General features: G+C 51.5%; 1 protein-coding gene across 1 annotated transcript; it reads right to left on the bottom strand.

Moving 5' to 3' along the window:
* Positions 1-7,268: 7,268 nt before the first annotated feature.
* FEZF2 (FEZ family zinc finger 2) lies at positions 7,269-10,082 on the bottom strand. The gene is made up of 4 exons (XM_065935312.1): positions 9,225-10,082; positions 8,739-8,873; positions 8,404-8,536; positions 7,269-7,522 (listed from the first exon to the last, which is right to left on the bottom strand). Exons 1-4 carry the CDS (start codon positions 10,080-10,082, stop codon positions 7,269-7,271), a joined length of 1,380 nt encoding a protein of 459 aa, XP_065791384.1.
* Between the last annotated feature and the right edge of the window lie 5,416 nt (positions 10,083-15,498).

The raw sequence follows: 15,498 nt of genomic DNA, 5'->3' as shown, positions 1-15,498 counted from the left end.
GGCTCTTTCATAGTGGCATGCATGCTTAGTTGCCCTGCAGCATGTGGGATCATAGTTCTCTGACCAGGGATCAGGGATCTGCTATCCCAAAGCACACTCTTAACCACCAAGGAAATCCCCTATATTTAATTTTTAAGGAACCTCTGTACTCTTCTCCACAGTGACTGCATCAATTTATGTTCCCATCAGATGCATTTTAAACAAAAATGTTATTTGGTTATTGTATACCTTCCTTTTAAAACCATGACCCATATTTAGACAGAATCATCTCAGTATGAGTCCCCAGTCCATCGCTTTCCAGTCATGTGAACTAACAGAAATCATACCTTCTCAGCAACTAGGTTTGCCTCTCTTTAAAATGGGGCTGAGAAAACTTACGTAATGAATATGTAATGAGGAGTCAACAAGATAACACAGGTAAAATTTCTTTAGAAAGCTCTGCCTTCATGTTTTGCTACTTGAGTTTTTCTAATAATTACTGCTAACTTCTGGAATTCTTCCTGTGTACATGCCAGGTGCTATTCTAAGTTCTAATTATATGTGTTAACTCATTTAAGCCTCACAACAGCCCTGTGAGAAAAAAAATTTTTTTTCTTTTTAAGGTACAATTGACACAGAACGTTATATTAGTTTCAGGCATGATAGGAAACTATTCCTATGCTGCAAATGAAGAAACAGACAAGGTAGTCTTCCCTGAGAAGTATCTGAGCTAGGATTTGAACTCAGCTGTTTTGATGCCAGACCCCAGGCTCCTAACCACTCACTGGATTTTCTCCTTATAAATAAGAAGTTATCTCTTCCAAAGCAGTTCATCAACACCCACCTTGTGGGGGTGGGGCAAAATGAGGACAGTGAAACTCCTTGAGGAAAAAAAGAATTCCAAAAATGACCCAGGACTGAAAAACATTAAAGGAGAGAAACCACAAAGATCATGTGTCAGGTCACATGGCCTTCACAGGATGCCCCGATAAAAAACAAATTATATCAGATTCTGATTGATCTACAATAGAAAAGTCTCACTTTGTCCTCTGTTTCCTGAAATCTACCTTTCTAGATTGTATAACACCTCTATGCTTTGAAAACCAGAACTAGTCTTTCATCCTAGATGACTCTCTTTATTTTGAATTGGTATACTTTTTCTTCCCCATTCTTTACTTCTAGGCACCAATACATTTTTTTCATGAAGCGTGAGCAAAACCTGAAGTGCAAGCCAAGACCTCAGAAATGTGATCGCTGTTACCAAGGATTTGAGAGTAAGAATACAAAACCCAGAATCAAGATTTCAATGCTGCACTCTAGTATCTGAGGTGGCACCGGTCCCACGTCAAATATGGAATAAATAAGGCATTAGACAACCGCATGATTTGTTCTGGGTTCCTTAGCTGAAAGTTGGGCTTCCCTGGTGGCGCAGACACTAAAGAATCTGCCTGCAATGCGGGAGACCTGGGTTCAATTCCTGAGTAGAGACGATCCCCTGGAGAAGGAAATGGCTACCCCCTGCAGTATTCTTGCCTGGAGAATTCCATGGACAAAGGAACCTGGCGGGCTATAGTCTATGGGGTTGCAAAGAGTTGGACACTTAACACACTCCTTAGTTGGAAGTGGAAAACCCTACCACACACCATTAGGTTCTCTTTACCTGGCTTTACTGAACACTGAGTGTAAAAAAACCCCAAACACTTCCGCTGTTGGGAATGTCTGGACATTTATGTTTAATTGAGATGTAATATGCATCTGAAATAGACAGATATGTTGACCTACTTTGTTAAAAAGTGGAAACATTAAAAAAAAAAAAAAGTGGAAACATTAAAGTGACGCAGCCTCTTAATGCCAGATGAGCTAGGAGAAATAATTTAAGTACTTGATCACCTGGTCCACAAAGCCGTGGGTGATGAGTGTCTTTCCACTTCTGTGCCCTGAGTAGAATTAGGAAGGCAGTCACCTGGGGGGTGACAGTTTTGAATGGTCACTAGGAGGGAGGGTAGAAGAACTGAATGTGAATTAGTGACATCTGGTATCCCGGTGGGTGATAGCAGGGTGGCTTCTATAGCTCTAGAAGAGAGAGAGGTATAGTTCGAAGAATGCTGGGAGCTAATAACCAGATTACCAGAACTTGTAGGGAGTCCTCAAAGGCTAGGCTGATACATTTTTTACTTATGAAAGAAACATCCAGAGGGTTGGTGGTGGGCACCAAGAGCTTCAGATCAGCGCCACCAAAGGTGTGCGACTCGTGGTGGAGTTTGCCCTGTGCTGGCAAGCCCACCTTTCTGCCTAGTTCTTCGTTCTTGGCTGGTTGAGTTCTGCGTCTGTCTGTCCAGTGTCCACCAAGGGGCCTGGCGGCGGCTCCCTTTTCTTGGGCTATGTACTTTCAACCAGTTTTGAGCAGCCCCATTTCAGATTGGCCTTTTTATGTTTGATATAAAGAATAGTTGTTGGCCAATTTCATCTTTTCATCGCTGTTCTCTAGGCCTGAATCCAAGCAGTTTGTCAGATGCTCATTAACTCCCCCTTTGGCTCTTTCTAGTGTGTCTCCTAAGCTCATTGTGCCAAGAACTAACGCTTTCTTTTACACGATTCTCTTTCTCTGCTCCATCAGGGAGACAAATTACTTTCCAAAAGGGATCGCCAGGGATGGTTTAATGAGAATTTCTTTGGGGCTAGGCATGGAACGCAATGTAGTTAACATTCGGTGGACTTAATTGGACTTTTCTTTTCTGCCTCTTTTTAAAAAAATCTGAAGCTATCCTGTTAATCTCTCATTTGTAATCAATTGTGTTGACTAAACAAAAGTCTAGGTCGTCTTTTCTTCCTGTCCCAGACAATCCTTTGTTGCCTCTAAATGCCTCATTCTTGAGTGATCCTGGTCGCGTAGATGGGCCCGATTGTTGACAGTTCATTATTGCGCTTTTGTCCATTAATCTTTCTTGCTGTGTTTTGCATGTGCATGCCTTAATGAGCTCCGTTGGCAATTAACATGTTTCTAGGAGCAAACTGGTTGCTCAGACGTTTGAGAGGGAAGTGCAGGGAAAAGGGCAACGCAGCTGCCTTGAGGTTGTTTATTTCCCAGCGTTTTCTCAAGACTCCAGTCCTCTCTCTGGCAGCAACCCCCCCACCCCTCACTGTTATTCACTCCCCAGCTCATTCACCACCAGCACACCTGGATGCCTTGTTGCTGTGATTCTCGGGCCTGGCACAGGCGACTCCCTATCCTCTTGTGAGCCAAACAGCAAAATGGGGACCTTACAGACACACTTCTGCAGCCGAGGCAAGAGTGAGCACAAGTGCCCCCCAAAATGCGTCTGGATGCTGGCAACTTCTCTGTGTCGCTCTTTGCAGAGAGGAACCTCTTACCCGCCTAAGGCAATAGGACTGTACAATCTGTTATGTACAAGGCTGTGGCTTTGGAAGAAGGAGGGTTTTTTTTTTTTGAGTCTTGCTGGCAAGATTGCTGAAGTGTGAGCAGTCATGGACAGAACAAACATCTTGTAGGGGAAAAGATAATTGGAGTCTTTTTTGTGTCTGTGACAGGATTCCCCTCCCCCGCAATTTGATTTTTTTAAAATATTTTTTAAGGGCGGCCTCTTCAATTTAATCAAGGTTAGAATATTAATATGTGGCTGATGACTACCTTGTTTAAGTCATTTGTTAATAATGCAAACTACAAGTCATGCAAACAGCTTAATATTAAGAGGCAAAAAAAAAACAACCAAAAACACCAAAACCCCCAGAAAATAGAACCTTTAACCCATCAATTCCGATGCATGGGGAATAACCTAGAAGGATCTCAGTGAGGACAGTTACTTACAACAGTTTAGCGTTGGTGTCAGAACCTGCACTGGCTGTGAAAGGTGTTTAGTCATACATAGAGAAGGTTCCTTTTCTCCTCACACTACTTTCCAGGTGAAGAAATCCTTTTTTGAATCCCCCCCCCAACTGAAGGAAGCAGGTATCTTAAACTGAGGAGGAGGGACTTCAGGCGAAGCAGCGCTAAGCCCTATAGATATGGAAGAACTCTTGTTTATCTACAATTACTGCCAGATGTGAAATAACACCTTCTCAGGAGAGAGCGATTGACAGGCACTGGTGTGAAGGTTAAGTAACAATCAGGTTATCAGGGAAAAACCTCAAGAGGTTGGAGTAGTCAGGTAACTCTGCTCAGGTTCCACTCAGAGCTCTGATTCCTTACCTCTCCCCGACGGCAGAGAGAGATGAGCGGTCCAAGAGAGAAATGCCTCCTGTTCCACGAATTAGTATTATCTCATTTGCAGTCCTTTGCAAACATGGGGCATCTTCAACCTTCTTCAGAACTGTCACCTGGAAATAAATGTCTCCAGTTTATGAGATGGGCAACCCTTTTAGTACTTCTCCTATGAAAACATTACAGAAGAATTTCTTCAGAGAACCATTCTCTCATTTGATGGTTAGAAAGTTATTTCCCTGGATGGGAGTGCCCCATCTATTTTTTATTTATCTTTTCTTCTTAAGGAGAAAGAGGAGAACCGAATCACCTTTCCCGAATGCAGGCCAAATTTTTAAACCCAATTCTCTAAGAATTCTCTAAGAGGAGGCTTCTGCACTAAATTTTGTGGTGTCTGCCCCTTGCCCAAAGGTCTGGAACTATTTAGGACGAAGGTGGGCTTGCCCTGGCCAGTGTCTGGTCTCCAAGAAGCCCCTCTGCCAAGGATCCTTCCAGAGATGCAAGAAGCAAAGGATTTTTGATTGAGCCAGTCGGAGGGCACCCAAGAGCTCCCAGAAATGGGGGAGGGGTGTGTATCTGTGAGGCGGGGCTAATAAAACCTAGGGAAATAAAACGGATAGGATCGGACTCCTCAAAGCAGCCCGCAAGCCCCCTGGGGATAGATGTCTGGGAAGAGCAAGGCGCTATTTCCGTATCTTTAGCCGCCAAGTCCTCCTCGCCCAATGTGGGGTTTCCTGGGGTTTGTGGCATCCACCGAGATTTCGGAGTTAAATCTGCATATCCCTCTGGGTCCCAATCTCCCCTCAGCGAAATGCAGCCAGAACGAGCTAACATTTAAATTCCTCCTCGCTTCCTCGCCCCCCGCCCCTGGCTGCGTCTTCCCAGACTTGGGAGGGGGAGAGGAATACAAAAAAAAAACGAGGACGCTCTCCTTTCAGGAAATGGAATTCTAATGTACACGTTCCTATTTCTGAATCGGAGGTACTAAAAATACCCCCGCGACAGCCTGAGGAAGCTGTCGCTGTCCTCTGTGCAAACAAAATCGACAATTCTCCTTCCCCGCGCAATGGGTCTGCGAATCCGGCGGGGGTTGGGGTGAGGACCCAACCTTTGGCTGTGACCTGTACGGAGCTTGCACCCAGCAGTCGAACGTCTTCTCCCGAGTCCCAACTGGGCCATTCCTCCCCCACCAACGAGGACTGAAGGCAGTTGGGATTTTCTAAAAGCCTTGACTCCGGTTCCTGACCCTACCTAGTCCTGGGACACTAGGCAGGTCATTTGGTTTTAATCTCTGCCTCAATTTCTCCATCCTTCCACAGGGTGAAAATAATCACCCCTCAGCTTGCGGGCCGTGAACGTTCGAAAGAATGTGGTTTGAGTGGCGTGGAGCAAGCGCTCCGGCTATGTGAGCTGCTTTGATTGTGGGAGCCGCTGGCGCAAGCAGCGCTGAGCGCCTACTGTATACCGGGCTCTGGCATAATCCCCTCTCAAGTCACTTTCAGACTTACTTGGGGGTTTCCTTTTGCATCAACCATCTTTCCCTCCAAATACCCTCTACCTGCAGTGGGAATTCGCGTGGGATCAGCGCCCAGACGCCGCCGCCCTAGCCCTTGCAGTGGCGAGGCTGCCTGGAAGCCCACTCCCCGGCCCCGCGCCACATTTCCTTCTGGCGCTGGGGAACATTGTTCCAGAAAACGTGGACTGAATCGCGGCGCGAATATTAGGGGCGGGAGGAGAAGGCCCGGCGCGCCGAGCCAGTAATCCGAGCTCTTGATTATCCAGATTCGGATCAAACGGGGCGGCGGCGGCCGGCCCCCTCCTGGGAATGATTAGATGATTAATGTAATGCTGTTTGAAGGGTCTCTGTTTTCTCTCTTAATTTGGGTCATTACTTAGAAAGCAAGCGTGAGATCATTTCATCAGCGTGCTCGGCGGCGGAGATAGCTATTCAGGAAATGGGCTAACTGCGCGGTAATCAGAACTCGGGGCGGCGGCGGCGGCGGCGGCCGCGAGCTGCGGGAGCCCGGGTGCGCCCTCCCGCGGCAGGGCGCACAGCACCCGGAGGCTGGCCCCAGACCACAGCGCGGGCCGCGGAGCCCCAAAGCCCCGGATGGGCTGGGACACTTGGCCCCCAGTTCTTGCCGCCAGGAATGATTGAATGGAAGAGTGCCTCCCCTTACATCACCCAGACAAGAGGGTGTGCCCAGAAGCGCCCCGGCGCGGGTAGTGCCCCTGCCATTTACCCCACTGTGGTGCGGCTCTTTGCTCTAGGACACGCACCTCAAACCTGCTCTCCAACACCTAGCCACTTTTAATCCCTTCTTTTTAAAAAACTCACCCAAATATGGCAACACCCAGAATCCCTTGGTCATAACAGTTAGCAAATAAAAACTTGGTACAACGTGAGGGCCGTTGCAGGCCGTTGCATCCTTGGTTCCTGGGGGGATCTGAACACGTTAGCGTGGCAGGAGGACCCATCTGGCCTCACCCTGGTCCCAGTGCCTCCAGAAGACGTCGCATGTGGGCGGCCGAGAAATGCTAAAAATGCCTATTTCTTTTTCATTCTTTAGGGTTGCTGAGCTGACTTGCGGCGAGGGGAGAGGGGGGGAAAGAAAAGACGCACTAAGGATTCTGTTTATTGAGTTATATATGTATATATTCCGTGTTCGTGTGTACAGGAGAATTTACATGGCAGTATAAAGATGGCTGGGGGCGCCGCGCTCTTCCGGGACGTTCACGTGACAGGCTGGGGTTAAAACCCACCGCCGCCGGAGGAGAAGCCAGAAGCCGAGGCCTGGAATTAAATACGTTTCGGCGCGCTGGGTTTAAATAAGTTTCCCGAATATACAAAGGTGGGGAGCCAGGCGTTTGCTGCCAGTCATCGAGGAAACGTTTAGCTTTCCAAAAATATGCTGGTTTCGATAAATAGATTTTAGCCTTTCTGCTATAGCTTTTCTCTCTCTCTCTCTCTCTCTCTCTCTCTCCTTTCTCTTAATTTTAGAAATAAGTTTATACGTGTGATCTGTTTGGGGGTTGGATAGGACTGGAAGGGAGGGTGAGGCAGGAGCTCTCAGCTCTGCACTGTCCGGTCCTTTGTGGAGGGGGCGGCGGGGCCCACGCTGTCGTGGAGTTTGCGCACGTGTTTCTTTAAGTCAAAGTTTCTGCAAAACCCTTTGCCGCAAGTGGCACACGTGAAAGGCTTCTTGTCGTTGTGGGTGTGCATGTGGAAGGTCAGGTTGTAGACCTGGTGGAAGGCCTTGTTGCAAATGGTACATTTGTACTGCTTCTCGCCGCTGTGGGTCAGCTTGTGATTCTTGTAGTTCCCTACAGGAGACCAAAAACAAAAAGGGGGTGGGGGGGAATAAAGTGGGACGGGGAGGGGCCGGGTGTCCCGGGGTTGGCTCAGGTGCCCGCGTAAAGAAGGCGACGCTTGGCTAGGCAGGCGCGACCTCTCCGAGTGAAGAAGTTGTCAAACTTCGTACGCGTCAAGCCCCGGGCTCTCACTACAGGATGGAGGGCCGAGTCCCGCGTAGCCTCCCCGCGTCCCAGCCCCAGTGGGGCCTGAGGCCCGAACAGCATCCCTCCCGCTGAGCTCCGCCGGCCCGGAAACTTTTGTGCTGCCCAGAGACGCATGGGGCCCTTGTCTGGGCCGCCGCCTCGCTCGAAGAAATTCGCATGAACCCCGGCTTCGTCCCCTATTATTATTATTTTCTTCTTCTTATTTTTAAAGTTACTCCCTGTGGTCCCCTAACTACCACTTGGAGATCCGAACGTGCCTGGAAAAATCCAAGCAGAATGCTGGAGACAGTAGCGGTTTCCCCCAGTCTAAACTGTTCCCAGGAGGTGGGTTACGCCTCGATTTTTTTTTTTTTTTTTTTCCATTTTCAAAAGAATCCCGGGTACAAAGGGACGCTTCCTCCATAGGGCGATACCTTGTCTTTCTCCAGCTTCCTTTCCCTCTACCCCTTCCTTCTTCCCATCTCCCAAATTCAGTCTCCCCGTGCAGTCAGCTTGAGTCCAGCGAGCTCTACTAATCCAACCCGGAGAGCTTCCACCGAAACCCCGTACAACCCGATTCCAAAGAAATGCTGCGCCCGAGCCCGCGGCCCTCGCGCGCTCTCTCCAGATCCTTCTTTGCCTTCCCGCTAGCGATGACCTGCCGAGTCCCAAGGGGAGGTGAGGAGAGGGCCTCGCCCGCACGTTACCTTTTTGGTGAAAGCCTTTGCCGCAAAATTCACAGACGAAGGGCTTGTAGCCCGCGTGGATGCGAATGTGTGTGTTGAGCGTGGAGCTGCGGTTGAAGGCTTTGCCGCACTGGTTGCATTTATGCGGCTTTTCCTGCGGAGAGGGGCGTGCGCATCGTGAGGCTGAGGCCCCGGCCGGGAGAAGCCACCTTGGGGGTCACCTGGAAGGGGCACGCCGAAGGGACAGGGGCCTCTGGTGGGGGTTATAAGGGGACCCCTTGGCCATTCTCTCCCCAACCCCATCACTTAGTTCCGGGTGTTGGGTACGGGTCGGGCTGGACCCGGGGCCCACGTACCTGGGTGTGGATAATTTTGTGTCTGCAGAGCGTGCTGGCCTGGCGGAAGCCTTTGCCACAGACTTTGCACACGAACGGTCTGGCTCCGGTGTGGACTGGCATGTGGCGGGTGAGGTTATAGTGAGCGTTAAATACCTATAGAAGCACACACGGGGGCCTTGTGGCTGTCTGTCCGAGAGTCCGCCTGGCAGGGCCGTGGGGGGCGGGCGCGCAGAGACCACCTCCCCCAACCAAAAACCCCCTTCAGAAACCACAGCCCTTTTCATTTTGTAAAGAGCTTCCCAATCCACTGTTCGTGCCAGTCCTGTGAGGCCGCTGACAAAGGCATTCCCATTTTATAGAATAAGAAACTGAGGCCCAACTGTGCCTTCAATTCGGGTAGACAGCTGCTAGGGAGCTCCCCAATTTGAGAAAGGGGCTGTCCCGGCTGCCCTTCAGGGAAGCAGCTGCTCACCCGTCCCAGCCCCCCAGGACCCCGAGCCTCACCTTTCCGCACACCTCGCAGGTGAAGTTTTTAGGCTTGCCGTCCGCTGAGCCCCCGGGCAGCTTGCTGTGGCCCTTGACGCCGCCGCGCTCGGCAGTCAGGGCCGAGTTCTCCTTCAGCACCTGCTCCAGCGGCGCAGGCAAGCGCTCCTTATGGGCGTAGGGGGCTGGATGGGCAAACTTGTCCGCGGTCAGGCCGGCCAACTTGGCGTTCTCCAGCAAAAAGAGTTTGGGGTGCGCAGCCAGGGCCGCGGGGGCCTGTGTGTTGAGGAGACCGGACGGGAAGAGGTGGCCGCCGAGGAGCTCAGACGGCGGGTACGTGGCGGAGTCCAGGTAGTTGAAGTAGTAGAGCGAGCCGCTGGCCGGAAGCCCCACCGCCTGGTTGATGACCTGCGGCTTGATGACCCTGCCCGCGGGCAGCGCCGACGGTACCAGGCCCAGCTCGGCCTTGCAGCACACGCCACAGTTGGTTTTGCACAAGCCGCTGGCGCCGCACACCGGGGCCCCCCCACCGCCGCCTCCACCTCCTCCTCCTCCGCCGCCGCCGCCGCTGCCGCCCGCCCGGAGGCTGCTTTTCCAGAGCTCAGAGTAACTGAGCAGCGTCTTGGACGGCATCTCGTAGCCTAGGGGCTGGAGGGGGATCATACAGGGCAGCGGCGAGCAGAGGTTGAGCAATTTCTTGCCCTGGCCGCCCTCCGCCTCCAGTGCCCCCGGCCGGGGCTCAAAGGGCGCGCGGGGCTCCGACGTCTTGGCCATGATGCGCTCGATGGAAAAGGCCAGAGTCTTGGAAGTGGCCGGCGACGCTCCAGCGCGCGGGCAGGCCGGGGGCACCATGGTCTCCAGGGAAGCCGAGCTTGCCATGGCGCGCCGAGCCGAGTCGTACCGGACTGGGCCAGGGCGCAGCCTCTCTCCTCTAAGTCTGCATTCCGGAAAAGGCAGGGAGGGAAACCGCAATTTAATAAGCACCTTGTCGGGTCCAGGTCACCCATTTGCATTCAAATGAACAGGGGCAGAACAAAGTGCACCCAAGGGTACCAAATTACCGCCCATTAACCCGCCGCGCGAAGGAGCCCACCAGCCCCTGCCCCGGGACTTGGAAAGGGGGGAAAGGGGGAGGGCTTACAGAGGAAGGAGAGAGAGGGAGAAAAAGAAAGAAAGAAAAGAGCCTCAAATTAACCCCCTGAGCCGCTCCCTGGACCCCGGCCTCCGCCACGCGTGCTGGGAGCTAGATAGTGAAGGGGCAAAGTTAAAGAGGACCGGGAGAGCCACCTCGCATTTACCTCGTTCCCCCACCGCCAAGGAGATGCGGTCCGAGCCATGCAGCCTGTCTCCTCTGTCACATTTTGATGGCAAACATCTTCCCCTCCGCGTGAGATCACTGTCTTTTACATTCAGCTGACATCACATGAAGTCACTTGAAGTGGAATGACATGGGCGGCGGCGCGGCTCCTGTAGCGGCCCCTGTGTTCCACCGCGCCTGCCGGCCGCTGCCGCCACCGCCCCTCAAACTTTAAAAGGAGGCAACTGGCGCCCGCGCTCCCCTCGGGAAAGTGCGAGCGGTTCGCGAATCGGGAAGGAGGGAAGAGACGGGAGGGGGAGGGGGAGGAATCGTGATGGTTTTGCCGGTGGAAAAAAAAGGGGGGGGGGAGCCCAAACCCAGGCAGAGTTCCGTGCGTGATTCACAACTTTGGGGGCCTATAGGTTTGGGGGACGCGGAGAGGGCAGGGGTTCCCGGGCGCGCCGCCTCAAAGGGACCCTGGGTGTCCGTCTAGTCACCGAAGTATCCCTTAGCCCTCTGCAGCCGCGCTGGGCATCGTGCTAATAAACTGCCATTTACCCACAGAGCCGGCGCCAGCCCCGAACACGCGCAAATGATAATTACCTCATTAGGATGTGGCGCAGGGACGCGGGCGCCGCGTTTGGAGGGGGGAACTTGTTAATGGGGAAATATTAATTTATGCAAAAACAACCAGCTCGCCTTGGCTGGCGTCGGAGGTCGGGAGAGAGCTCCCGCAGCCGAAGGACGACCCCGTAGCGTCCGTAGGAGCAAGGCCGCGCGCCCAGATCCTGGGGGCTTCTGCGCCTGGAGGGTGCGCGTCCCCCTCTCCGACTCGCTCTCCGCCTGCGGCTGAGGGAGGCTGCACCCCGAGCGGGAGGGCTGTTTGAGAGCTTGATTGATCGGGATCGCTGATTTGTGATCGGGTTTCTGAGGCAAAGCCCAACTCCGCTGCGGGTTCAGGGCTGCGAGCAAGGAGGATTCCGAGGGCAGGTCTCCCCGCTGATGGGTACTTACTGTTTGTATAATTGAGACGGTCCAATCTCCACCTGTTTAAGGAGCAGATTGAAACAGCAGAACCTCCCCTGGATCCTATTAAAACGTTTTTCCTCCTAAGGCCATTCAGTCGAACCAATTTTCCGAAGTGATTCATAGAGCTGAATTCTGCCAAGGCAGCTCTTTCACTTTTAGCCACTAAAGCACCGCGTGGAACCGGGTTTTGTGTTTTTCTAAAATAAAGAGAAGGATTATCAGAGGGGAGAGGGAGGAGGGCCGAAGGGGGGCGGGCATAGACTTAGGGTGGCCAGAGGTACACGCAGAGGGAAGAAAAAGGCCCTTTTCTAGACAGGCCCCAAGTAAGTTCGGAGGAATTCAGCGTTTTGTGCCTCTCCACAAAAGCAGCGCGCTCCACGCTTGGTTTGGAGGGGCTGAATTCATCTGTTTGCAGACCATTCCACCTGCGTATCACAACAAACTGCTCAAAGACGCTCCAGCACTTTTAACAGGCCGGGTGCTCTTGGCGACAACAAAAGTGATCAAGGTTGAGGGTTCTTATGGGGAGGGGGACAGCGGCTAGCAAGAGAGCGAGGGAAAGAATTACGTTTAGGAAAGGAGGAGAAGGGGGATTCTGGGGTTAAAAAAAAAAAAAAAACTTTTGGAGGGTTTTGTTTGCTGGACAATTATATCTTGCCTGCCGGCTTTTGCAAGACCAGGAGCTTTGTAGCAGCAACTACAGTTTCAGAGGATTATGGTTGGTATAATATAAGCGAACAGGGCTGAGGGTTTGATAGTGTATTCTCTCTCCAAAGGTGTAAGATCTTGTGGCGCTCCAGAGAGTGCTGGTGGGAAAAAAAACCCTCTCCCTTCTCACTCAAGAACACGTCTTGAGGGGGCTGAGTGCCCCATCCCAGGCCTCTCTCCTGCTAAACCTCCCAGGAAAACCAGCAGGGGAAAAAGACAGGAAAGGTCTAGTTTTAAATTCAGGCAAACCACTCGTTTCTCCCCTCTGGAATTTCTCTTTCCTACCCACTCCCCCTCTGACGTGTAACTGCAGACATGATATGGATGTGGCAGGTGAAGGAAGGAAAAGTGTACCTTGAAGGCTAGGAGAGGGAGAAGAGAGAGAGGTCTCCGGGGAAAAGTGTCCTGGATGGCCACTGCCATGGTCTAATTCTTCCACCCTGCCAAGCCTGGAAACTACCCCTAAATTCAGCAGTCTTGAATCTGTTATCCAGCATTCTGTGTCCCCCCACCCCACCCCCAACTTCCAAATTTCAAAGCTAGAAAGAGGCTAACTCCTCTGGAAGAGAACATTTCCATATAGCCTATTTAATTTAGATGTTCAGAGAGGCAGAATTCCAGACTCAGTATGCCCCCATCCCTATGTTAATGTAAAAACAAGACAGATAAACTACCCCTTATCCCACCCCACCACCAAACAGGAAACGATTTAAATCAACAACTCACCCTGACATTGAAACAGTATCAATAACACCCGAAGGTCTCACAACCCGAATTTCTATCCCGACTTTCCTGTGGATCCTGTTCAGCCATCAGCACTTGCACCCCAACCCCCTTTCCAGTTTGGGTAATTGTTGATCTCGGCAGCAGCTCGAAAGATCTGCTGGTCTGAAAGCTCCATCAGGCTGAAAGGCTTCCAAAGACTTCCCATGAACCTGCCTTGCCATCCCTAGTGCTTTTTGTAGCTGCAGAAGCCATCTCTCTCTCCCCAGCATCACAAAGGAGTGCTACCTCCACAGAAAGAAAACATTTGGGTAAAAACAAGTTGCCCCTAATGTGCCTCTCTTTCCAAATGTTGGGTGAATACACTGGCTTTTATGAAAGTATTTAATTAGCTTCCACAAACTTCTCCTTCCCTGCCTGCAGATTATATTGAAGTGGAGGGTTGGAAACTATTTTACACCTTGCCACTCACATGTTAATTAATCTCTATCTAACCCTAATTGCAGTTTATTCAAGCACTGCTCAACAGCTCACCCACACAATAAACAGTGATCCTACTTTTATACATATTACTTCACGTTAACACATTGAGTAATTAACTCCAGTACCAACTAATAGTGCAAACAAATATTTTCTGTAAACGAGATGATTTCAGGCAGAATAATAGAGGACTGGGGAAACGTGGCACTCGGTGGAGGCAATGCTGAGATTTCGATTTGCTGCTCCCAGCCCTCTAAATTCATTCTCAACCGCAGCATCTTTTTCCCCCCTGAGGCTGAAATGCTTTTTAGAAAGGGGGGATGGGGAGGGACAGTATGGAAATGTGACAATTTTTTGGAGTTCTTGGAGGGATTCTTCAAGAATAAGGACAACTTTTTTCCACCCACACATTTTTAGCGAAGGAAAAAAAAATCTGGAGTAACTCGACAGTAAGGGCAATAGGAGGCTAGCTGGAGAGCAACTATCTCAGGGATGTGGATCCGTTCATGACAAGTTTTCCAAAGCCTCCTTCTCTAAGCAAGTCCTGTCCTTTTAAGCAGTGGTTCTAGGAGAGGAGTGAGCAGTGACTATCCAGATAGATAAGAAATCCCAGGCTCTCTCCCAATCCAGACTAGCCAGACTAGCATATATGTGGCTCTGAGGTGCCGGTGCCTTGGTCTCACCCCCAAACAAGGCACCTGACCTGGGGGCCCGCGGCCGCGGCGCAAGCAAGGCCCACTAGGCCTCACTCAGCGCGCCGCTCTGCCCCAGGGGCCAAATGACAGGTTGCCTGCCCGCAGTTCCGGAGCACCCGGGCCAGGGGCTGACGGCCTTGCTGGACGGCGCGGGCTGCAGCCCTTCGAGGTCGACCTGTGAGCCCTGGACCCACCGTGGGGTCCTGTTGGGCCCTGTGGCCTCAGCTTCAGGCCCTTCTCCTTCTGGGCGCCTCCGCCAAAAGCCAGACGCTTTCGTCTCGGCCCATCTGGCCCACGTTTGGGCCTCCACAGCTCGGCCGCGATGGAGAAACTCTCGGCGGCCGGCGCTCTTCCCACGCTGCAGAGCGGGGTGCCAGGGCCCGGTGCTCCGCAGCGCCGCTGGGCCTGACCCGGACCGCGACCTCGGGGATCGGCGGCTGTGGGACGCCGTGCCTGGAGCCAAGCCGCTCGCACACCACTGACTGCGGATCCAGGCTCAACCAGGGACCGGAGCGCAATGTTTTAATTGAAATCGCAGGTTTAAGCACAGCTGGCGGCTGTCTATTGATTTTGCAGAGGTTTCTCTTGTGGGAAGCATATTAAATATGACTGGCACGGCTAGAGTCTTCCTCTCTCTCCCCTCCTCCCTCGGGCCTTTTTATGGTCACTAAGCCGAACACTGTTAAGGATGACTTTTGTTTTCAAAAATGTCGTAATGCCAGAAATCGCCCTCACTTTAGAATAAATTACTTAGCAGACGCCTTCCCAGGGTGTAGACAACCTCAGAGGAAAACCCCCCTCTGGAGCAAAAGCTCACACGCTTGCATTACTTCTGAGATGGCAGAGGGAAAAGGCAAGCATTTCTGCCCCACAGAAGTGTTGCAATTCCAGCCCTGGCGGCTTGTGTCTCCTGGTTCTAGATGGCAAGAGGCACTGGTTTTGTTTTGTTTTTTCTTAGGTATTACGATTATAATTATTTCCTCACCCTATTATTAGGTTGCAATACATAATATAGCGTCCTGTGTCCTCTCCTCAGGGAGCTGAGTCGCTTGGGGGCCACGGCAGGCTGGAGGCTGCTGAGTTTGGAGAAACACCCACTGGGCAGATTTGATATTCTTTCTCACCGCTGCCCTGAAACTCGTTTGGAAACAAACAAACAAACAGAAACCAAATCAATCGAATAAACAAACCCAAACCAAACAAACTTCATGGTTTAAGGAGTCTCCCTCTCTTTCTTCTTCTTTCTAAAGGGATATTTAGGATCGGATTTACCCGGTGCTGCGTTTAATCGCTGAAAATAGATTAACTTCTGCAGAGAAATTCTTCTGCGATCTCCTTTTTTTTTTTTTTTTTTTTTTCCCCC

Source organism: Muntiacus reevesi, chromosome 4 (assembly GCF_963930625.1).
Source record: "Muntiacus reevesi chromosome 4, mMunRee1.1, whole genome shotgun sequence".
NCBI classification, from domain to species: Eukaryota; Metazoa; Chordata; class Mammalia; order Artiodactyla; family Cervidae; genus Muntiacus; species Muntiacus reevesi.
This window is presented reverse-complemented; position numbering and strand designations above follow the sequence as displayed.